The sequence below is a fragment of the Anarhichas minor genome, unplaced genomic scaffold (genome assembly GCF_050575085.1).
Source record: "Anarhichas minor isolate MPS153535 unplaced genomic scaffold, ASM5057508v1 ptg000045l, whole genome shotgun sequence".
Taxonomy (NCBI): Eukaryota; Metazoa; Chordata; class Actinopteri; order Perciformes; family Anarhichadidae; genus Anarhichas; species Anarhichas minor.
Window position 1 is genome coordinate 3603151 of NW_027466491.1, and position 23418 is coordinate 3626568.

General features: G+C 44.2%; 4 protein-coding genes across 16 annotated transcripts in view; 2 read left to right on the forward strand and 2 right to left on the reverse strand.

Moving 5' to 3' along the window:
- Positions 1-661: 661 nt before the first annotated feature.
- Positions 662-4828, reverse strand: lmod2b (leiomodin 2 (cardiac) b). Its single transcript, XM_076111781.1, has 6 exons — positions 4553-4828; positions 3751-4167; positions 3121-3381; positions 2830-3048; positions 2277-2723; positions 662-783 (listed from the first exon to the last, which is right to left on the reverse strand). The coding sequence occupies exons 1-6, from the start codon at positions 4826-4828 to the stop codon at positions 757-759; spliced, it is 1647 nt and encodes a 548-aa protein (XP_075967896.1). The 3' UTR covers positions 662-756.
- A 1005-nt stretch (positions 4829-5833) lies between these two features.
- The window catches only part of asb15b (ankyrin repeat and SOCS box containing 15b), a 28172-nt gene continuing 10587 nt past the window's right edge, over positions 5834-23418 (reverse strand). For 8 of the 13 annotated variants that reach the window (XM_076111716.1, XM_076111714.1, XM_076111711.1 and 5 more), the window contains 16 exons: positions 18788-23196; positions 14200-14359; positions 13436-13525; positions 10710-10818; positions 10430-10485; positions 10097-10228; positions 9824-9991; positions 9395-9501; positions 9119-9257; positions 8833-9004; positions 8179-8339; positions 7714-7858; positions 7481-7636; positions 7249-7324; positions 6951-7104; positions 5834-6858 (listed from right to left, as the gene is read on the reverse strand). In XM_076111716.1, coding sequence (XP_075967831.1) covers positions 6710-6858; positions 6951-7104; positions 7249-7324; positions 7481-7636; positions 7714-7858; positions 8179-8339; positions 8833-9004; positions 9119-9257; positions 9395-9501; positions 9824-9991; positions 10097-10228; positions 10430-10485; positions 10710-10816 — 1722 coding nt within the window. In that variant the 5' untranslated portion in view covers positions 10817-10818; positions 13436-13525; positions 14200-14359; positions 18788-23196 and the 3' untranslated portion in view covers positions 5834-6709. The remainder of the gene's footprint in view (positions 6859-6950; positions 7105-7248; positions 7325-7480; positions 7637-7713; positions 7859-8178; positions 8340-8832; positions 9005-9118; positions 9258-9394; positions 9502-9823; positions 9992-10096; positions 10229-10429; positions 10486-10709; positions 10819-13435; positions 13526-14199; positions 14360-18787; positions 23197-23418) is intronic. The other 5 variants (XM_076111715.1, XM_076111710.1, XM_076111718.1 and 2 more) reach the window with 4 other exon arrangements.
- Positions 10875-13873, forward strand: LOC142971096 (kit ligand-like). The gene is made up of 4 exons (XM_076111721.1): positions 10875-11843; positions 13046-13153; positions 13293-13349; positions 13444-13873. Exons 1-4 carry the CDS (start codon positions 11832-11834, stop codon positions 13615-13617), a joined length of 351 nt encoding a protein of 116 aa, XP_075967836.1. The 5' UTR covers positions 10875-11831; the 3' UTR covers positions 13618-13873.
- On the forward strand, positions 17862-22682 carry LOC142971089 (uncharacterized). Its single transcript, XM_076111693.1, has 7 exons — positions 17862-18090; positions 18810-19018; positions 19112-19204; positions 19320-19412; positions 19663-19773; positions 19870-19993; positions 20104-22682. Exons 1-7 carry the CDS (start codon positions 18066-18068, stop codon positions 21777-21779), a joined length of 2331 nt encoding a protein of 776 aa, XP_075967808.1. The 5' UTR covers positions 17862-18065; the 3' UTR covers positions 21780-22682.

Below are 23418 nucleotides of genomic sequence, written 5' to 3' on the forward strand. Positions count from 1 at the left end.
TTGTTGGATTTCGGAGTCGGGGAACTTTTCCAAGAAGCATAAACAAATGCAGGACCAGGATTAGGATGCTGATAGCTCACATCCCTCAGTCTCTTGCTGTCTCTCTCATCGATCTTGTGATTCTTGTTTAAAGTTGTCGTCTCCTCTGAGATGTCAGTGGAGCTAGTAGTGGGTGTCTATTCCTTCTCTTCACTTGTCATGCATTGTGAATTGTTCAAACGAAGTGCGCCAAAGCCCTGCTCTAATGCGTGCTGACTGGCGTGGGCATGTTGTGAGTGGGAATATGCATCAGTGGCGCTTGACCAGTAAGATGACTCACTGATATAAAAAAAACAGCGTGACCCTTTTCTTTTTAAGTGGAACTCATCCAGAAACCAAAGAAAACAGTCCACGGACAAGTATTGTAAACACCAAATGGCTATATTTAGAAATGGACACATAATTCAACCAACAACTGATCATATTTACAATTTTACAAGAAAACAGTGAAATAGAAAACGTATCAGTAAACAGTTCAGTCAACTAATTGCAAATTAATATACAAACACCATATCCAATTATGCTTAAAAACTTTTAAAAAAAACAACTTGTAAAGCTATAACTGCTGTGCAAATTTCCAGTAAATTTTCTTTTTCACGAGTCAGAATTCAGTTTTTTTTTTGGCTCCTCTGCAATCCCAACATGCTTTCATCCCTCGAGCGTCATCATTACGCAGACTCCATGGCAGTGAGGAGGCCTCTTTTACGTTTGCTTTTGTTATCGTAGATGATGTGGGACTTCCACCTGGAAAATGACAATGCTATGTCAGTTTTAAATACAGGCAATGGAAAAGGCATGAATGCGTTTTGGTGACAGCAAAGATAGGAACGAGAGGAATGGACATACGTAAGTCGTGGTCAAGTTATGGGCTCTGAGGTCTTCAAACCACATTCCCCATAAAATGGCCTCGTTTCATTATGAGGGAAGAAGCTCATTTATTGTTGCTATTTATTTCTAGTTGTTGGCAATGTACAACCTCGCTAGACTACTTTAATTGACTGCAACATTGCTTAACAAAAGTTCAAGCAACTTAAAGAGATTATTTTACATGTTAAAAAATATAAGAGTTCAATGAAAAGAATGATATAACCACGAACGGTTAGCTTAACATAAAGACCAGAAACAAATCTTGTTTGTTTAATATGCACAAATGCCAAAGTGTAAAACTAAGAGGTTGTGGTTTTAATAGATATATGTTCATTTGTGAGCAGTAGATGGATTTTGTCACCTTTGTACGCCAGGCTAGCTGTTTCCCCCGTTTCCAATCTTTATGCTATCGCTAACCCACTGCTGGTCTTGCACACTTTTCTAATTGTTGGCTTTTCAGATGACAATATTTGAGGAATCATGGTTGCGGTATGTTATTTTAAATAATCTTTTGATTATAATCTTTCCTGATAAGCATGCAAACCTGGACATTGCATCCAAATATGTGCGTGACATCCTCAGTGGTGTCAACAGATGAAGTGTTAGTGGGCTGTTTTTGTTGGAGAGTGTGCGTGCTGTGGTAACGACGTGTCATATCTGTTATCAAAAAGCTCCTCTGGACGGTTTCTATAAATACCTTCACTAAGTGGCAGGAATTTTACAGCTAGGAGACCCCGTCATCTCAGGGCAGAGCTGATTTTCCACTCTAACAATGTTACAAGCTGTGCTAAAGCTTCAGCCAAGGTAATACTTCACTCTCTTCTCCAAGATAAATAAAAAAAATAGCAAAAAAACCTGTTTCTGATGTATTAATTCCCTTTACAGTAAAAGTAACATACTGCTTATGAGATAACCCAGAATGCTCTCTATTTGTTTGTCTCATTCTCTTCATTTAAAATCCTTTTTTTACTTCTTTGTTCAGCTTATATTGACTTTTCTGTATACCTCTCTCTCTCTCTGGCTGTAATTGTGATCATACCACAGTGCTGGCTGGTGGTGAGCAGCCTTTTGCCTGCCTACCCCAGTGTATAGGCAGAACATACCATGACTCAGACACCACTGACTCTGTGTCACCCTCATCTAAATTAAACCTCCCTCTTGTTCAGTTTGCCTGTAGGGGCACTTAATGCAATTTGCATTTAGGTCCATTGCTCTACTGCTTGTGGAGGATGAATGTTGGTTTTTTTTTCCCCACTCAACACATTTCTAAATAACCCAGCTTCAATCTGATGCAGTATTTAGGGGATAATAACATCAGGTAACAAACATCATTTAAACGTCCCTGTTGCTGCACACTTCCTTGAACTTACTCGTTTCAGGCCACCGGTGCTGCTGTTGCGAATGGACTCCATCAGCTGGTCGTGGGCTGACCTCACCGGCGTGGACGGCCTGCTGGCCTCCTCCCCTCTCCTCTCCACCGACACGGGCCTCAGCGCGTTCTTGAGCTCCCTCAGGATGCTGCTCGTCTCCGCTTTCCCCGTCTCCTTCCCCTTCTTGCCCTTCTTACCTTTTGTCTTCCTCACCTTCTTGCTGCCCGCCTCGTGCGCCCTGATGACCTCCGCGATCATCCTGGTGGGCTTCTTCTTCTCCTCCCGCTGCGGTGGAGGTGGTGGCGGAGGAGGTGGGGGAGGAGGAGGTGGAGGGGGAGGAGGTGGAGCAGGAGGAGTCTGTTTAGCCAGGTCTCTCCTGGGGAGTTTGGGTGAGGACCAAGGAGAGGCTCTGGGTGAGCTGTAAGGGGATGAACGAGGAGTTCCTTTCTAGAGACGGAGCGCAAAGTGGATTGTTACAAATGCATTGAGAACTAGTAAAGGCTAGTGGGATCGCAGGTGTAAACATGTCTCATAGTGGAGCAAAGTGACATACCAGTGCGCTGGTTCTGGGGTTCACAGCTCCCTCTGGCGCCCCCTGTTGGCCCTCCTGCTGCAGCTGTCTCTGCTCTTGTAACCGTTTCTGTCTCTGGCGGTCCTGGTTCCTGGTGAGGATCCCCGTCATGCTCATCCTGGGACCAGGCAGGTTGAACTGGTAGCCCAACTTGATCAAGGTGTGGTTTTCCCTCAGTATCTTCACCATCTCCATCTCTACCTGAGGGGACGGGAGGTAGACATTGTTACTCCATGCAGATAGACGGGAAGAACTGCGTTGTGAAGAACTCACCTGTCCTCCGCACATGTGTCTCTGATTGTGGAACCGAAGCTCAGTCAGGGTGTTGTTTCCAGGAAGTGCTTGAACCATCGCCATCACGCCCTTTCCACTCACATAGTTAGACTCTATATTCAGACTGATGATGGACGAGTTTTCCCTCAGCATCTTAGCAATGGCCAGCGCCACTGCGTCGTCGGCTCGGGTGTTGGCGACGCTAAAGACCCTTACGTATGTGTTGGACCTCAGTGCTTCAGCAAATCGGATGAGGGTTTCCTAAAAAGTAGATTATAATATTCTCAGCATGAAGCATATAGAGTATGATTCTATATTCTTTTCACTTGACACCAACCTCCCTGAAGACATGTAACACTAAGTAAGGTCAGTGTTTACCAAGCTGATACAAAGGTCAATTGCCATCGAGTAAACCACGAGTTGATGTAAACCTTCTTGTGAAAACAGAAACGATGTCAATGCTGTCCATTTTTCCAGTTGTAAGAAGTGGTCGTGCTAAATATATAACTATGCCCCCTCCCTCCCTCCCTTTACATCATGGCAAGCAGCCTGGTTCCAAAAATAAGCTGGCACACAATCAAAAGTTACTCAACAGTAAAGAGCCGGATGCTAGCAAGCGGCTCTTCGTACCTTTGAGATGTCGTCAATGTTGTTCAGATTAACCTCCGTGAGCTCAGGGTCGTTGCCAAGAGCTCGTTGGAGAGCTTCGTCGACGACGGTTGGGTTTCCCATCGCATTCGGGTCGGCAGGTGGAGGGGGAGGAGTCAGTCTCACAGGCTCCACCCTCTGCGGCTTGAGTAGCTTTAGGGTGTCGGCCCATGACTGCGCCCCAGACTCCATTGAGGGCTCGGGTTTTAATTTATTATCTTGTCCCTCCTCATCATCATCATCATCATCATCATCATCATCATCATCATCATCGTCGTCGTCTTCCTCCTCCTCCTCATCTTCCTCTTCCTCTTCCTCATCATCTTCCTCCTCCTCTGTTACAGCTTCCTCACTCTCCTCTTCTTCTTGTTCGTCCTCCTCTTCCTCTTCTTCCTTCTGCTTTAGCGCTTCATGCTTTCTCTGTTCTTTCTCATTTTCAACTTCTTTTTCCTCCTCTGCTCCACTGTTTTCTTCTGTCACACACTCCTCTTGTTCTTCATCCTGTATTGTGATCAAATTATTCAGTGTTTGAGATGAAACGCTGTAATTATGAGCATTTGCGTTCTTAAAAGCTACATTGAAAAGCTAATTAACGCAGATGGTTTTAAGGCAACTTTGGTAGAAAGAGTGATTTATAATTATTTTCCTTTTAGTGAAGACATTACTTTTAAGTCATCTAAGTAATCTGTTTTGAATTCCATTTGATAGAACTTCAAACAAGCTGGCTTCACCTCTGCCACATTGTACAAATGCCAAGCAAATCTAATTAAATATCATTACTGACCGGTTTGGGGCTTCCTCCACAAATCTCGTCCTCCATCAGTCTACGTGTCTCGTTTTCCCAATACGTCATGAGGGCCTCTCTGCTGAAGGTGCCCGTTGGGGTCTTGTCCGTCTGGTCTCTCTGTCTGAGTCCTGTTGGCACGTTGGCGTCAGGATCGATATCCACCAGCTCCTTTTCCAACTCAGCCAGCTCTTCGGGGGTGAGGGAAGCCAAAAGCTCGTCCTCATCAACATCTTCGTACTTACTCAACTCTCGGCGGTACCCAAAACAGCTCATGGCCAAAGTGAGATTAGTACAGATAAGTCAGTTTAAACAGTACCAGTTATGGAGTTTCATGCAGCCTGGACCCCAAAATGAAGTAATAATATGGGGATAGAGGTTCAAACAAAAGACTAGGTCCACCGTGAGGTTGCTGGAGATCCACGGACATAAGAGGTTTAGGTGATCCTTGACGAGTGAAGCTGTTTGAATGTACCCACTCCAGTTTGAACCGGATCTATCCTGGCCGGACGCGTTGCTGTGAGTGTGTGTGTCGGTGTCCTCTCCACTCTAATCTCGCCAGCTGCTGTTTGGGCCTTAAGAGAGGGATCACAGGGGAACGTACCAAAGTGTGGACCCCATGATGCAGCGTCTTTTTTGGGATGCACTGCCCTCAGAGACACAAAAAGCATGTGAGCTCAGAGACGTAGCAGTCTGTCACCACGGCCTTAGCGTCTTCGTTCATGGCCAAAAAACACCAGCGGGGCCCAACAGAAGAGAACTAGAAAGATAAACGGAGATAATTTCTCCAAAATCTTGATCTGCATGTCCATCAGAGGTGTTGGCACGTCCTCTGTTGTTGTTGTTGTTGTCAGTTGATCATATGTTTTCAAAACTGCCCTAACATGGCAGAGATACATATGAAGGGAGGAGCAAAGAAGTTAGTTAAGGGCCGATTGGTTTATGAATGTGTGTTTATGAATTTTTTGCAATAGATAATGTGACTTCAGGGCTAACATGCCATGCTAGCAGCTTGTCTCTAGGGATGGCGATGGTCTGGCTGTTCCACTACACAACAACAAAACTAAACTTGCAAAACTAATGACATTACTTTGAAGAAGCTTTACTTTGTGTTTGGTGCTAATTAGCAAACGTTAGCATGCTAACACGCTAAACTAAGATGGTGAAACGTGGTAAACATTATACCTGCTAAACATCAACATCTTAGCATTGTCATAGTTTGCATGCTGTCATCCCATTAGCATTTAGCTTAAAGCACAGCCTCACAGAACTGCTCTTGGTTAAACACTTTCACTTTATTTGACCTTTCAAATACATTACAAAGTGTGGGATCAGAATTATCAGGATAGACTTAACCCGTGTTACATTAAAGTATTAGTGATATAAAGTAGCTTGACCTCACTAGTAAGTTTATAATTTTCTCTTTTTTAGAATGTAGATCTGGTTCAGAGCATATTTACTTATCTTATAGAATGCAAACCTGCTGCAATGTTATTATATATATATATATATATATTATACAATATGAACACTTATAGCCAGCACAAAGTGAGAATAATGTTGTCCACCCACACAGGTGTATTCACTTAACCTGCCTGATTAGACTTCGTCTCAGGGCTGCCCTTGATTGACATTTCTCTCCCACTCCTTTGCACCTGTCAGGGCGGGACAACTCTCACTTACTCTGATTGGTTGACGCAGTTTGGTGACCTCATAGAACTTCTCCTTGAGCAGAGGTCTAATTAGTGTGAAGTGAAAACACCTGCATGAGTGTACAGTACATTTAAGACAACCACACTAGATGCAAATAGAAAGAGAGCGGTAAGGCAACACAAAATATAATATACTGCATCTGTTCAGGGGTAAACTAGGATGGATTTCATAGCTTATCGTCTCAATATTTATTAGAAAAGGGGACATAGTGTTAGAACTTGTCAATGCAAAACAAGAAAAGAGATATTTTAATGCCAAGGAGGAAATATGAATCTTCTTACTTAAAATAAATGGTAGACATAGTCACACACTGCAAGGCACTCCAGCTCATAATATCTAAAACTTAACAAATGAAATACAAAAGGACTTTGAGGGCAAATATATTCCCATCGGCTATTTTTACAATTAGTGTTTCAATCACACAGGAATAAAGGAACATGTGTTTCACGTAGAGGACTGTCTGTAGGTCAGGTAGTTCTTCAGTCTCGGAGGATAAGGGACAGCAGCCACGGCTTCAGGGTCATTCAGCACCCTGAGGCTCATGTGACCTCTGATTACCAGTCGACACAACTGCTGCAGAGGACGTGGCTTGCCTGGGAACACAAACAAACGCATTCTTAAAAAATACCCTTGGCTTTTAACACCGTGTAACTGTCTTTTTTAAACGCAGGATTTGAAGTTTTACTCAGTGTGTCAGAAATCTCGTCCCACTCGGGCGTCTTCTCCAGCACTCGTTTGAGGACGGGACAGATGTCGACGTGGCTGACGTACTCCAGGAGCATCCTTACAACACCGCCGATCAGATGTGTGAGCCACGACACCGATACAAACTCACAGAACTGAAAGAGAAAAAAGAAATCAGGGGTGTGATTAATTGTATATGTTGGGTTATTGGTCACTTGATGAGCTGACTCTGTGTTACTCTTTATTACCAAGGAGTCTACCACAGACGTGTATATATGTCTGCCTGGATTTGCTCTTACTGAGATGACGTCAGGTTCGCTGTAAATCCAGGTATCATCCATTTCTTCACTCTCACCATGTAAACAATGGAAGCACCTACCACAGACAGTGTTGCAGGGATGAAATGTTCAAATAGAAAACGATTTTAAACACAACCTCTCAATCATCTCAGTGCTTGAACGTGTTTTACTGAGATTCCTAATTACAGAAAGCATCTTTGAACTTAAATCTTTAAAGTTGCTATAGACTTACCTGTAAGCTTGATATCCACTGTTGAGGAGCAGTCGCAGCATGACCGGGTCCCTCAGGCTGTACTGCAGGGCAGTGGGGAACATTGTGTTGGTGATCACTCTGAAGTAACAATTCACCTCTGCTCCGTAGGACAGCAGCAGCTGGACCAGTTCATGCCTGGAAATGGCCAAACATCAGACCAGACCAACTGTACGTGAGCTATAAAATGAATGCCTTGTGTGTGCCACACACACCTCTCGGCGCGTATAGCGACCAGGATGCATTGCAGTGGGTCCAGGTCAGTGCTCGCTCCAGCTGCCAGCAGCATCTTGGCACAGGTCGCATCACCGTTGGAAACAGCAAAGTACAGAGGAGTCTTTCTGAGGTCCCCGTAGTTCTCTGCAACAAGATTCACATTTCATCAGGGGGCCAGGTTAAAAGATGAATAAAGTCATGATGTCACGCTTTTCTCTAAGACCTGAAAGACGATCAGGAAGCATTTATTTTAAAAAAATGTGCTATTTAGAAAAGCTTCCACACTTTACACCACAGCAGGAAAATCAACTTCCAGACATTTAAAATGTTCTCATCATAGTGAACAGTTAGCAATCTTTATTCTTTTGGTCAAAGTTGGTAATGATGTCGCAAGCAGAGACAGTTTTAATTTGTTTTTGAGCAGGTGTGCGGGAGAGACAGTTTAGCATCCAGCTGTGCCCCACCAGAGATGTGTGTGCCCAGCAAGGCGTTGACGTCATATCCGTTCTGGAGAAGCAGCTCCAGACACTCGACCTGTCCCCCATCAGCTGCTGAGTGGACGGGGTTCTGGCCCGAGAGACGGATAGCTCTCTTTGCAGTGATGGGGATGAGAGTCCTCAGGACTCTACACACACAGAGAGAGAGAGAGAGAGAGAGAGAGAGAGAGAGAGAGAGAGAGAGAGAGAGAGAGAGAGAGAGAGAGAGAGAGAGAGAGAGAGAGAGAGAGAGAGAGAGAGAGAGAGAGAGAGAGAGAGAGAGAGAGAGAGAGAGAGAGAGAGAGAGAGAGAGAGAGGACATCGGGAAAAATGTTCATTAGATTGCGGTTTGAGCCACAGTGTTGTTCGGTGACAGAACTGCGATAAACAGAAGACTCTTTGTGGAAATGACTACAGTGACAACACTGCAGAGCTGTGAGGTGCAGAGAGTGACGTTTTACAGTCTGATCAGGCTGCAAAGAATCAGGAAAAGAATGTTAATTTGACCCCAGTAATTTCTTTCTATCTGTCTGGAACTAGATTATCTTTTCTTTTAAACAGATATTCTTGAGGCATGACAATATGCTTATATCCAGGTGTTCGGGATGTTTGGGGTGCTCTTTTGCATGGAGGTCAGCTCACAGTGTGTGTCCCTCATATGCAGCTCTGTGGATGGGCAGCTGGCAGGCGTAGCTGGCTACGTTCGGGCTGGCTCCGTGCCGCAGGAGCAGCTGGACACAGTCCAGGTTTCCAGATCCAGAAGCATCATACAGCACTGTGTCTCCATTGCTGGCCTGGGCGTTCACGTCACCACCTAGTGGAGCACGGGGACAAATACAACAAGGTGAGGAAAAATGGTTGCGTGGTGTTACTCCTCATACAAACATGACAGATGTGAAGCAGTACACAATATATTTTGGGGTTTTACCTTGCTGTATCAGTACATCCAAAACTTCAGAGTTGCCATATTCAGCTGCGATCCCCAGAGGAGTCACCCCATGCCCGTCTCTGGCAGTTACTTTGGCTCCGTGTCGAAGCAGCAGCATCAGAATAGCTAGACAACCCACCTGGTGCAAGCGATAGGAGGCAAGGACATAAAGAAGGTAGGAAAGATGGTATGAAAGGAGGACATGTGAACTTTATCCTGGATGTTGAGTTCTGATTCCCTCATTGTTCTAGCCCGTATCAATGCAGCGCTGTTCACCTTCGCAGCTTCATGGGTGGCCGTCCACTTGGTGAGACACACCTGCTCCACAAAGGCCCCGCCCATGACGAGCGTTGCAATCATGTCGTACGATCTCTGTCTCACTGCTACAAAATGACGACAAAACAAGGTAATGCGGTAAACAGCCATAATAATGACGGGTGATAATGAAGGATGTCTTATTAATGACAGAGTTGATATTAAAAACTTTATTAGGCTAATGTCTACAGCAGTTACAGATGTTTTAACAAGGCTTAGACTACAGCCATGCCAGCGGCTCTATGCGGCTGCATTTTAGGGACCAGCGGTGCTTTAACAGCATGTTCCTAACCTGCTGATGCTTAGCCGGCATAATGTTTGCCACGTTCAACATCTTAGGTTTAGCGTGTTAGCATGCCAACATTTGATAAATGTGTGTGTGTGTGTTACCAATCAGCAGAGGAGACTCATTTCTGCTGTTGGTGTTGTGTGGTGAAGCTCCGTGCTGCAGCAGCATCCTGACGTTCTCCACCTGGCCGGCCTCTGCTGCCAGAGTCACAGATGTGTCCCCACCCTCTGTCCGCTCCTCCAGGGTCACGTCTGTGGACGTCAACACTGCTACGAAGAGTACAGTAACGTAATGCTAAAGTTGAAAATATGTTCACTCCTATGTACATTTTTTTAAAGTGCAGATGCTGAATGGTCTTCGGTTAAGCCTCTCACCCTGCAGCACCACATGCAGGACCTCTGGCTGCCTCTGCACAGCCGCAGCGTGCAGAGGCAGCTGCCCGCTGCTGTCGCTCTCTCTGAAGGCAGACGCACAACCTGACAGCTCCCGCAGCGCATACACGTCACCTGAGGAGACACAAGCACGATCCACGCAGGACTCCCAGGGAAGCATTTTGTAATATTCATGGTGTGAACACAGCGAGTTCATGCACACAGACACGAACGTTTGTATTTATTTGTAGGTTAACTTTAGTAAGAATGAAACTTCAACGCCACGTGCACTTATTCTTGGGCTAAAACAACGACAGACAGATTTAAATATAATACCTTTGTGAATGGCTGCCATTATCTTCATGAAGTTGTCACTGTTTGGTTCCTTTCTACTGAACCAAAGGAGAATAGTGAGTCAAATAAAAGGCGTTGATTAAGCCTAAATTGTTTAATTCAGGATTTCCTGTGAATTTAGAATCAACACATCTTTTATAAAAGTGTTCATTAGCCCATCACTAAATTTGTATCAAGAGTAAATATTAAAGAAGTACTTTTGGTAGCCCCATCCATAACCCTCTTAGTTAGAGCATTTTGGACATTCTTGACTCTCTCATACCCGTTAGTTTGCATCAAACACTGCAGCTTGTGGGCGTCTTGAATGCTCTCTCGAATGGCAAACTTGATAAGTTCCTCATTTATGTCTTCCTGCTCAAAGACATCCATTTCTATATCAAGGGGAAAAGTGAGGATTATTGTCATAAAATCAAAACAACAGTTCCGTGCAAAAATCGAGCAACATGCACAACTTCTAACACGTTACGGTCACATCTATCTGTACTTTATGCTTTTGTCCACGGCTGCAGGCATGCAGCTTGTTTATCAGCAGAGGGCTGCAGGCACAGTGTCACCCCTGCTCGAAATGGTGTCATATGTGAGTACTTGAGTATGAATCTGTTACATCTGAGATGACACCACAAAAAAAATGTCAGTTGAATTTTGTTAGTCGTATCAATCCGTCTCACCTGACGATCTGAAAGTGCGCCCTTGAGCACCCCAGCTCGCAGCCCGTGTGTTTTTGTTTTTCGTGGGGTTCATAAAGCTCATCTGGGTTATATTTAGATGTGACCTGCTCCACATGTGACATGACTCGGCTCAGAGTGCCTGTTGCGTTTTCTAACTCGGGTGTACAGAGTTCTCCTTTCTCTTAATGATATACACTGTGACTTCTTTCACATTAGGTCATTTTGCACACGTGAACATGAGACACCACCAGCCTACGCTTCACTTGCAGAGCATTGCATGTCAAAACAATAATGAAACAAAAATGATGGCTGAAAATCAGCTACCCTCATATTGTCCTACATGAACAAAACCTCTTATCATCTAATTTTCACTTTCTTAAACAGCTTTAGGAATAGCCTTGACATATTCAAAGCGAAAATATTCCCTCAAGAGAACAAGCGCCCACTCTCTCCTGACGAACAAATTGATACGTGGGAGTTTGTGGAAAAAGTCTCAGACAGCGTCAGTGTGTGACACAGTGACTCAGCCTGTAGGCGGCCTCTCCACCGCGTCAATAGACTTCACCAATCTGTCCGGGGTTGGAAGCAGACCGACCAGCCCCATCATCAAGTTTCACTACACGCTCGGACATCATGCACACAATGAGCTCTGTCTCTGAACTGAAAACACTTCATTTAATGCACCGGATTTGAGCAACCACGGATTTTTGCTCCATATGAGGAAGAAAGTAAGTAGTAGAATTTCCTTTCTTTCTGTTTTTTACACTAATTGTGTGTTGTAAAATTGTATAGACTAATATACTGATGCAGCTATATCCCATAGCTTAATTCCCACTTCCCACATTGTGCTTTTTAAATAGCTGAATGAATATTTGTATTTGGAGTAAGGGTGATATCAGAAAGAATTACAAAGCATCTCGCTGTGTTTCCACTCTAGTTTTAATGGTTAAATGAAATGTTGCCTATTTGATTTCTGAAAATCATCCACTTTTCAGTATAAGAATAAAAGTACTGAAGAATACTTCCTTTAACGGTTTCATTAAGAGGTATTTTAATGTGTCTAGGCTTTTAAAAAGGGTACATTAACATGGACACAGTTTGCTTTCACTCGGTATGTTTAAATAGAGAGGATAGCATGCGTGCTCCCAGAAGTCTATCTGCATAGTATCTTCATCCTGCTGTGAGATAATATTTTACGAGAATGAGAATCCCTTTGAAGCCAACCACATTCCTGCCTGTCGTCCTGGCAACTTTGAAGCCGGATTCCTCAGATTTGAGCTCATTGCATGTTTTGCATTTTAGTCTTTAAAGTTGCAAAGAAACACAACGGCTGTCAGATAAACGTTACTTCTTATTCTGTGCATTTCTACCTCTACTGTCATGGTGCTGAAGTGGTTCTTTTGATTATGATAAAAGGGGTAAAATGAGTGTATTTTGGATTAGGGCTGCAATTAATTCATTTTTCAATTTATCTGCTGAATATTTTCTTGATTAATTACAAAGGTTCACAATTCAGTATCGGAAAATGTTTTTTTTTTTTTTACTTATCAATTAATCGACCGATGGTTGATTCAATATGAAACTAAGGAGTAGTTGTACTTTTGAATGAAAGTCACCTGTGTAATAAAAGTACTACATTACATTAGATCCTCTGAGAAATACATAATGCTCAGTTTTTAACATATATAATATTTAGCATTTCATTTCAGCATGCACAATGCATATGTAGACTAATTTAACAAGCCCTAAAGAAGGGGCTATTATGATTGATTGTCAGAGACTTGATATGCTTCACAAAAATTGTTTGCATGTTTAAGAACAAAATCAGACGAAGAAAAGCATCCTCAGTCAAACTAGATACAGAACTTAAAACCCTACTTTCAATGAACTGTACCCTGTATAAATATACTGTCGCCTGATTTTCTTTTAGATCTTGAAAGCACCTTGTCTCCTCTTGAGTCTGTTCACAAGTTTGAATCTCTGCTCCGGAAAATTTGGGACGCCGATAACCGACGATGTAAGCAAGCTGTCATTATTGGTGAGTTTACTGAATTGCTACAGGCCTCATACATATCGAATTCATGTATCACATTCATACGTTTGTCACATGATCTGTGTGTCCGTATGCTAAAAGATTGTCCCAATGAAACCTTTTTCTGTCTTGATCTCCGTCGTAGAAGCAGAATATCCCCTCCGATTATGTGATTCCTGTTAGTTACATTCCCAAAGAAGTGGTGCGTATGAAGATGTGAAAGCAGAAATAATGTGAAACAGATGATATAACTTTGAACAAAAGAACGCTAATTTCTTTGGTACCTACATCTTCAGGCTGGCACGTGCTGGGTGGTGTTGAATATCTATCCTTTGGAGCAAAGTCTTCGGAAGCTGGCCGGCATGTTTGGTGCCATCTCTTCCAACAGAGAAAACATAATTGTCTTCATTGCAATGCTGAAGAGTCTACGCTTCACCTTTGACCATGAGGAACTGGTAAGTAAATCCTGATGGATTGTGCAAATAGGCACTGCAGCTCAGTTTTGGGGAGGAATGCGTAATATGTTGGTCCTTCGGGGACCGTTCTGCGCATGTAATTGCACATTTGAGATATATTTCAGGACTGCTTGTTGTCTGATTCCCCAGGAAACGGCAATGCAAGTCTTCCAGTGTCACTATCAGGAAGGGAGCTTAATATCTGGTCTTTACTTTGACTACATCAAAGACGTCTTACATGCCGCCTCCCAAGGAACATCCGGCTTCTCGTGCAAGCCGCCACCGTGCCTTAATCCACAACAAACACCAGGTACAACCATTCATTAGCATTTTAAATATTTAATGGCTAAAGCAGCTTAGTGGCCTATTAGTGGGCAGATATTGATTCAGGGTCAAGGACACACAGCTGGGGATAGGAACCAAGTATGTAAGCTTGAACACACAGTCAATTCAGATAATTTAAGGAATTATGTAATCATTAAAAGTCTCATGCAGCTAGTACGTGTGAAAGCATGCTTAGTATGTTCTTATTATCTCACAATGGAAGAAAAGTCAGTATTCGTGAGTGATCGAATCGTCTCTACTTGGCGAACCCACCATCAGATTTCTACAGTGTAACTCTCGTCTGCGAAAGTTCCAATCATATTTCCGTCTTCCAGGGGGTCGGGAGGAGGGTCGCGAGTACAGCTGGTCCAAGAGAACTCCCTTGCTTCTGGCTCTCATCCCCTTCACAGCTTGTGTTGTTCTCATCGTGTACCTGGTAAGTAAGTGAACCAGCTGAAAATAACTACTTTATAGAGATACAGAGAGTATGTTTTTCTTGTAACATGAAAAGCTTTCAACCAGCACCATCATCAGGTCTCAACTTTAAATGGTCCAAGCAAACTATGATTCTTTAGCATCAGACTAGGATGGTGAAGACGGTAAACACACCTGCTAAACGTCCATATGTTAGCATTGTCATTGTGAGCATTGGAGGTGCTAGCCTGTCTGCAGACAGTTTTCCTGCAATTGTAAAAGCTCCTTTTGTGTTCCTTCATTGAGTACATTGGAACACAGTCATCACACTATCCAGGCGGATAATTGCATGTATGTATAAAAGGGCAATAATGTCAAACTCATAAGGCATGAATAAATTATACACCACAATGAGCTATTATTGCAACTTATACAACTTGCTATTTCAGCATGGCCTCCCGGCTTCTTCAAGAATGAAAAGTTGTGCTGGAAGCCATTTCACAATAAGTTATTCAGTTTGTGTACAGCTCAAATTATAGTAGTTCTCTTGGGGTTTTTAAGACCAGGAGACCCTAAGAGCCCCCCCATCTAAAATTTCCATCCTTGGCGGTATAATTTCCATCAACTACACTCTCTTGTGCCTTTTGGTTTCTGTGGGTCAGCCAAATAATGACCACATGATAATGTGCCTTCACTTTGGTGAGCACTTTTCCAGGAAGGCAATTCTTGTAAAAATTAACAAGTGCTCATCAAATATTCAGCAGTACTTTGAGGCTGTTGATACCTAATGTAATGACTTCCGCTTTGGAGAGATTTAGTATCTGTCATTTGTTTAGCATAGAAAACAGGATTTAAGAACACTGTTCAGATTGTGAGTGTGATTTATTTATTTTTTTTAATCCTTTTTTCTTTTTCTTTTTTTTTAGGTCAAGTCTGGGAGGCTTTTAGCAGTGTGCAACACTGAAAATAGCCAAATGGTCCCTTCTGACATGATCCCAACTGTGTCTGTCTCCATCCCACTTCAGACACTCACCCACGCTGCTGACACTCAGCCAGTGGGGGAGGCAATCCCTGAACATGAGAGCGGATGAAGCATGATTAATACAAGAGGGAAATCTGGACCGCAGTATAACAACTCGCTCTCCAGGTTATTCTGTTAGTGGCAGCAGCCTGCTGGATAACCCAGTGTGGTCTGACACTCTTCCTCTGCTTTCACTCATCTGAGTGCATGGACCCGAGCTACGAGAGAAAACTCACCTGCTGTGAAGGCAGCTTGCCCGGGCACTTCTAGCACTTAACCATCCAAAGAGGGTTTTTTTTTTTTTTTGGAACCAGAGGAAGAACTCACTACACAATGGCTGGTTATGTCCCCAAATGGCTGGTGAAGTACATTAATTGTCTCGTCTTGGCCAGTGTTTAGCGGCATCTGGCGTGCCTTCTCTGAGCAGATCAAGTTTTTTTTATTTTTTTTTTTTTTCATTGCTGCCACTCTCAACCGTTGCTATTCAGGGTGTTGCCAATTCTCCAGTTTTGAGCTGTCATCAAACGTACCGCTGGAGGCTCACATCCAAATGATACCACACTGTTTGGGAAGATTTCATTCTGAGTTTGAAATCCCGTCATCAATTTGTTGGCTGTGTCCCGATGGTTACAGAGACCTTTGTCCTTTTACTGTTGTAGAGTCAAGAGTCAACACACTGTTCCCAAACCTGCTCCTGTGTTCGGGCTTCTACTGAAACGCATTAGGGGTAAATGCAAAGAAGTACATGCATAGGAGGTAAAAGCTCGATTAGAGAAGCTGCATGTGATCTACTGCAGCTTGTCTTGTACTTGTTGACATTATTCTGATCTGTCACAAATTGCAAACCTTCTCGTCGCAAACAACACTTCAACAAGCGTCCCACTTTGTGTATCAAAGATCTGACCAGATGGCCGGTAGCCACCAGCAGAGGCCCTTTGAATCCCGTCATTGTGTCTCAAAGCTGTTGCCCAGTGATCTACAGCTGCTGCTCGGCCACAGCAAGTGTGTTTTTAATGCCTTATTCACTGAGTCAATCATGTTCAGTCATGAGAACATGACTCCCCGAGTGAGAGCGCTCTTGTACTGTATGTGTCAGAGCGAGGGATGGGCGGACAGGACGAGGGATAGTGAGGGAGATGGGGATAGATGGCTGGATGGACGGATGAGCTCAGCGAGAAGCATAAGGAGGGCTTGTTCTTGCCACAAAAGAAGTGGCCGTAGGCTGGAGGAAATGCCAGTTACAAACACGACTGATGTCGGCAGATCCCTATGAATCAACAGGCTAAGAATCTTTCCCAACCGCAGGCAATGTAGCCTCATCTCCAGAGGATGGTTAGTATTTCAATAACAGTTTTCTGTATTCGAAAGATTTACGTTCAAAACTCATCAATGAAATGTGGGAAGATGTACCTTTATTAAACTGTTTTCAGGTCTACAACTGTTTTCTTGTCATTCTGGTGAACAACTTGTATAATTTGAATGTCTGTATTTTGTGAAAACGTGTATTTGTATTGTATTTGAGATATTTAAGTTATTTTGTTACAAGATACACCACTTACAAAATATAACCAACTTTTTCTACAATTCTAATGTTGCAAATATATAATGGACCGGTTCAAGTCACGAATGTAAAGCGGGTGGACAAAATACTGTGAACATTCTGTGAAAACACATTAGGACCTTGATGTAACTAAATCAGCATTGCAAAGCTTGCTACAATAAGTTGTAGCAGATTACAAATGGTGATTTGGTCAATGTCCCTTTATGTGAAATGTTTACATTATTTAGTCTACCCCCTGCAAATGGCCCATGAGCAAAATGTCAGTATTGTATGTATGTTTTATGACTATTTGTCAACAATGTAAAAAATATACGGTATATAATGGTACATATTATTGTTGTCAGCAAAACAGTGAAACGTCAAGTCTGAATGTGTCCTTGACATCATTTTAATTAAAAGAATAGAACAATACACAATACTACCTTAAATAAAAGAATGTTTAGGTTCAGTTAACCAGATGGAAAGGGGCTTGATAAAAGTCCTCCATTCTTGGTTTTTGAAGTGACATATTTGTGCATGTACAGATCTCAGAACAGATATCAAACTTCAATGTATTCATTGTCAGGTCATTTACTCAGTTCTCCATGAACTTTGATGTCATTTGAAAGACGATAATCGACAGCATCAATAAAATGTTTTGGTGATATTACAACTGCATTTGTGTTTGTTATGCAACACATGGAGCAATGCTTTTGAGCTGGATCTTGTAGTACTGTAACTCCTTTTCATTGGACTACTTGTTTTTAGTAAAACTTAATTTAGACATGTAAAAGGACGAGTGCATACACTGAACCCCTCAACAAGGCAGGAATATCATTATTATAGGTCAAATACGGTATGAACTAAGTCATAACCATCATAATTCATATAACCAATTGCTTTTCCGTGTTTTTTGCGCCTTCGCAGCAAATTCAAAACACTGCTTTTATTTTATATATGAACATCCGCCGGAAACACTCCGGCTTTTGTTTTGGAAAGCCGCTCCCCAGCGGTCGCCATTATTCTTCCTGGCTTGACTGTCGGGAGAAAGACGGTTATCTACTTTAAAACATTATATTGCGGGGTAAACTGTAACATTGCCTGGCCTATTTGTGCACTCGCTTGATTATAGCTCATGAATTAGCTCCACACCCTGGGCTCAGAATGGAGAAACGATCTGATACCGCGGGTAAGTTGCTAAGCTAACGTTAGCACGCTAACAGTAGCTGGCGGTGAGAAAATGAGCCACAACAAACGACATCTGCTGCCGTAAACTGACTGCTTGCTTTTAATCACAAGTCAACGTGCGTGTATTAAAGTCTGTTTGGTTATTTTGGCGATGTTTGGTGGTTAGCTAGCCAAAAGCTTTAGCGGGGACAGTCCAGGCGGCTTGGTTTTTTTAAAATTAGACCATCCTCCCCTCCGGATGTCCCGATCGAGCGCTCCATCGCGTTAAATATCAACAGTGATGAACCGGTGACAGCACACAGCCGACTGGAAGTTTGAATCTTAACTCTGCTAACGTTAGAGTTTGGCGCTCGTTCTCCCCACTACTTCGCGTGCACACGCAAACGTGCACACTTTCAACCCATCTGCACAGCTTATCTGCAAGCGATCAAAGCAGGGTTTAGCATTGCAGCGCCCCCTACAGCCGCTAAAGGCTCCCCCTGCATAGCATGGTCTGTTGCTGGTAGTTTGTATTAAGACACCCAGTATACGAACCCAATGGACATTATCACTGATAGAGGGGGGACATTTACAGTACATTTAACTATAAGTTAGTTGCACTGCATTGAAACAGAAACACACCAAGTTCAAAATAGAAATAAGTGAAATAGAGTGCACAAGTTAAAGCTAATAAACACGTGTAGATGTGCTGATGCTACCTTTGTGTTATGTTCCACACAGGTGGTGGAGGTTCCCTTCCCCTGTCCTCCCTCCGCCTCATGGCGTCCCCTCTGCAGCTGACGTACTCGTACATATGGCAGGTCATACGGCAGAGGAACGTCAAGCAGTACGGCAAAGTGGAGGAGTTTGTGACCATGGTGACGCAGACTGTTCCCGATCTCATCACCTTCAAGCAGACCGCCCAGCTCATCCTGGGGCTGCGAGCCAGGGTGAGATTTGTTTTTTTTAGCATCAAAACAGCAGAGTTATTGTTTGTGTTTACAGCAGATATGCAGATCCATAACTTGTGTTTTCTACTGTAGATCATTTTGGATCTGCTTCACAAAGACGGACCACCAGATTCCAGGGCTATTCAAACCCTCATAAATAAGTTGAAGGTCTCTTCATCTTTAGGGGTAAGAAGGGGAACTTTTTTTTATATACGGCTTGCATTTAATTCTGTTCAACACACTAGACTCTACAATCCTAATGTGTGAATTAAGTATTAACACAGTATTTGCTGTGTTACAGAAGGATGCAGAAGTGGAGAAATCTCAAACAAACTTCATGGTGCTGGTCCAGAATCTGCTTAAAAACCCAGCTGAAAGGAAGCGCTTCTTCCAGGTATCGGCATCTTTTATTATCATTATTACTTTGTCTTTTATTCCAGATGGTGTGCATTTATTTTATTGTTCCACATCTGTCTTAATGTGGTTGCTGGTTGCCATTTTCCTGTTTGAAGTACACGCTTGCAGCTCATTAGGATGTGAAACTCAGAGCATGTGGAGATAAAGCACATTCAATTCCTCTATCTCATTTTCTCACGGTTTCAGTCACAGTGACGTGAAACTCCAACACATTTCTCTCCCTGCAGGATGTGTTCCCTGTTCAGTACGGCACAAAGTTTGACACGGCGCTGCAGGCCCTGACCGCAGGTCTGGTGTGCAAGCTGGAGCAAGTTCTTCCTGTTCCCAATCTCTCCCAGGTATGTATATATAACACGTGATCCAACCTAAGAGGTAAAAAGAAAACTATACTCTTAACTCATTCATTGTTTCCATTTCCTGCCTCTGTACCTCAGCTTGGTACCATGATCTCGGCGGAGCCCTCTGTCCTGGAGGCATGTGGAGGCTTCATCCCCGACACCGGGGACCTGAAGACGCTCCTCCTGCACCAGCAGTCCAAGGGACTCCTTGGTGTTAAAGGTACAGTTCAGGTTCATGAACACACACAGAAAGATAAAGGAAATCATTAAAGATTGATAAGTTAATACGGTGAAAAATGAATTTGACGAAGCCTTTATCCATTTGTGCAGCAACAATCTCATCCTCTGTGGGAAACTGTGTGCTCTCTTCACTCGCCTTCCGGCCCAAACCAGTAGAACCACCACCTCCGCCGCCGCCGCCACCAGAGTCACCAAAGCGACTAGAGGTCCCTGAACCCACCCCGGCCCCCCTCAGTGACACTGAAGACCCGGGAGTGATGTCGGACGCCTCCGACAGCCCGGCAGACCCAGCTGCTGGACCACAGGGGAGAGGGCGACACGCTCATAAATCAGCCAACGACGCTGCTGAAAAGGAAAAGAGTGTCCCAACAGCAGCTCAGGGGGAGAATGTGGTGCAAGAGAAAGGTTCTGCACAGGAACAGCCTGCCACGACTCTGCAAAGCACAGGGGAAGGCGCGGCGCCAGAAGCGGCAGAATCACAGCGGCCTCCCTTGAAATCCATCCCCTTCCGGGTAGTTCAAATGCCGATCAAACCCGCACACAGTGCAGGCAACGCGGGAGCGAAAGACGGCCAAAAGCCTCAGACCCAGCGGGTCACGTTGCATCAGTGGGTGTCGCAGATTGCCACGAACTCGCTCTCCCTCCCGGCCCTGCCGCCGCTCCCGCCTGCCAGGTTCGGCGCAGGGGACGACATGAAGCCCAGCATTCGAAGAAAAAAGCAGATCCGGCCCCCGGCTGACAGATTCACCTGCGGCGTGTGCGACAAGAGCTTCCCGTATCAGTCCAAGCTCATGGACCACGAGCGCATTCACACGGGCGAGAAGCCATTCGCGTGCCCGGCGTGCAGCAAGAGCTTCAGAACGCAGGCGTTCCTCAACAACCACCTGAAGACCCACAGCACGGCGCGACCGTACGCCTGCGGCCAGTGCGGGAAGTGCTTCAACAAGCTGCAGAGCCTGACGAAGCACATGCTGGCCCACAGCGGCCAGAAGCCCTTCTACTGCAACATCTGCAACAAGGGCTTCACGCAGTCCACCTACTTCAAACGGCACATGGAGTGCCACACGAGCCAGATGACGTTCCCCTGCAAGCACTGCAGCAAAAGCTTCCCGACGGCGTTCAAGCTGTCGAACCACGAGCGCTGGCACACCCGAGACCGGCCTCACATGTGCGAGCGCTGCGGGAAGCGGTTCCTCGTGCCCAGCTTGTTGAAGAGGCACATGGGCTACCACATCGGCGACCGCCAGTACCTCTGCTCCCAGTGCGGCAAGACCTTCGTCTACCTGTCCGACCTGAAGAGGCACCAGCAGGACCACGTGCCCAAAGCGAAGATCCCGTGCCCCGTTTGCCAGAAGAAGTTCTCCAGCAAGTACTGCCTGAGGGTTCACCTGAGGATCCACACCAGGGAGCGGCCCTACCGGTGCTCCATCTGCGAGAAGACCTTCACCCAGGTCGGGAATCTGAAGGTCCACATCCGGTTGCACACCAACGAGCGCCCGTTCAGCTGCGACGTGTGCGGGAAGACCTACAAGTTGGCGTCCCACCTGAACGTCCACAAACGGACTCACACGTGCAAGAAGCCCTGGACGTGTGAAACGTGCGGGAAGGGATTCTCCGTCCCGGGCCTCCTGAAGAAGCACGAGCAGCTGCACCTGCGGGACGCAAACCCCGAGTTCGCCGGTAAGCGGAGACACCGGGGTAAGCACAAGAAGCACTCGCTCAAGAGGAAGTACGATGAGGAAGAAGAGGGCAGCGACGATTATTAATCAAAGAAACACCATTTTGTATTGAATAGGGAGGCTCGGATTAGGAGTTCCAGAGCTGGTGTACGGATCACCGATATAATCAAGATGAACTAAGTCAGATAGCTACTGCGGACATGTCCCTTTGGACCGGGTCATTTTCAAAGGCTTCAAGTTATTTCAAGGTTTGTTAGCTTGTGGTGGAGATCAGGTAAATATGATGGTCTGGGTAGTGAAAACACTTTTAGAATGATGTTAGAATAATTTTCTTTCTTCTCATCAGCAGTTTTAAAGATTACTTTGAGTTATGATCGGTGGCCTCAAGTCTTTTCCCGGCCAGCTGGAGCATCTCGAGTAATCAGTACTGTTTTTCACATGTGACAAAATGAGTTTTAGGAAATCAAGTTACCCTAAGCTGGCACATTTTGAGAGATACAAGATCATCTCCTTATTATTTTTGCAGTTGTTAATTACTGGTGATCATTGTAATTACAAAATAATGTGCATCATGTTAACAATACAACACAAAATATTTCAGTGCATGTGACTTTGGATAATTTGTATAATGTAACAAAATGTTGTAGTGTCTCTAGGAAACATTTTATCTTTGTGGAAACTGTAGAGATTCAAAATGACCTTTATCACTCTTTGTATGTAACCCTCAACTGTTAACCTTACGATTCCTCCGCTTTTGTTTGAGAGTGAAGATAGGCGCACTTTTTTCCAGCCGTAGGTGCCGTGATATTGCTGCAGCACAAGAAAGTATGATCAGTTTTATTTAGCTTGGACACAGTAAACTTTATGCAAATGTGCTGTGAATCGTATCTACTCCATTACCTTCTGCTATTGTGAGCTGCCGTGTATACAAGCCATCAAGCGATATAACTGTTTTTGGTGTTTTGCAGAAAAATAAATGGCAGCACATAACTGGTTTACTGGTTTGTCTTGTGAAAGATTTAACTGCAGCCTTGAAGCGGGTCCTACATGAGGATTTATGTTCAATCAGTCGGTGCTCAAAAGTGACAACGATATAAGTTACATAGCATCCGTTTTGTCTATACATATCGTGCATTTAGCGTGACTAATTCAGCATATAATATTCTGATTGGCTCGAATAGCGGGACGTCAAAATAACCAAAAACTGAAACAGGAGTTAGAGTTTTAAAGGGCTGCACGGTGGTGTAGTGGCTAGCACTGTCACCTCACAGCAAGAGGGACCCGGGTTCGATCCCCGATCCCGGGTGGTCCTGTGTGGAGTTTGCACGTTCTCCCCGTTGCAGCGTGGGTTTCCTCCGGGTTCTCCGGCTTCCTCCCACAGTCCAAAGACATGCAGCTTAGGTTATTTGGAGACTCGAAATTGCCCGTAGGTGTGAATGTGTCTCTATGTGTCTCTATATGTGCTGGATCCGGCCCGCCACGTCATTTTATGTGGCCCGCGAATCTGCCAGATATTTAAAAAAAATAAAAATAAAAATATTAATAATAATTTAAAGTTGGACTTGATAATAAAAATATCCCCATAGTTGAAATTATGAGATACTTAAACACAGTCATAGAAGCAGCTCTTTGGCTGGTTACCCTACACCCTACACCCTACAAAGGATTTAAGTTATGACAGAAATGTGCTTGAATATATTTTTACATTTATATACTGCATGTACAA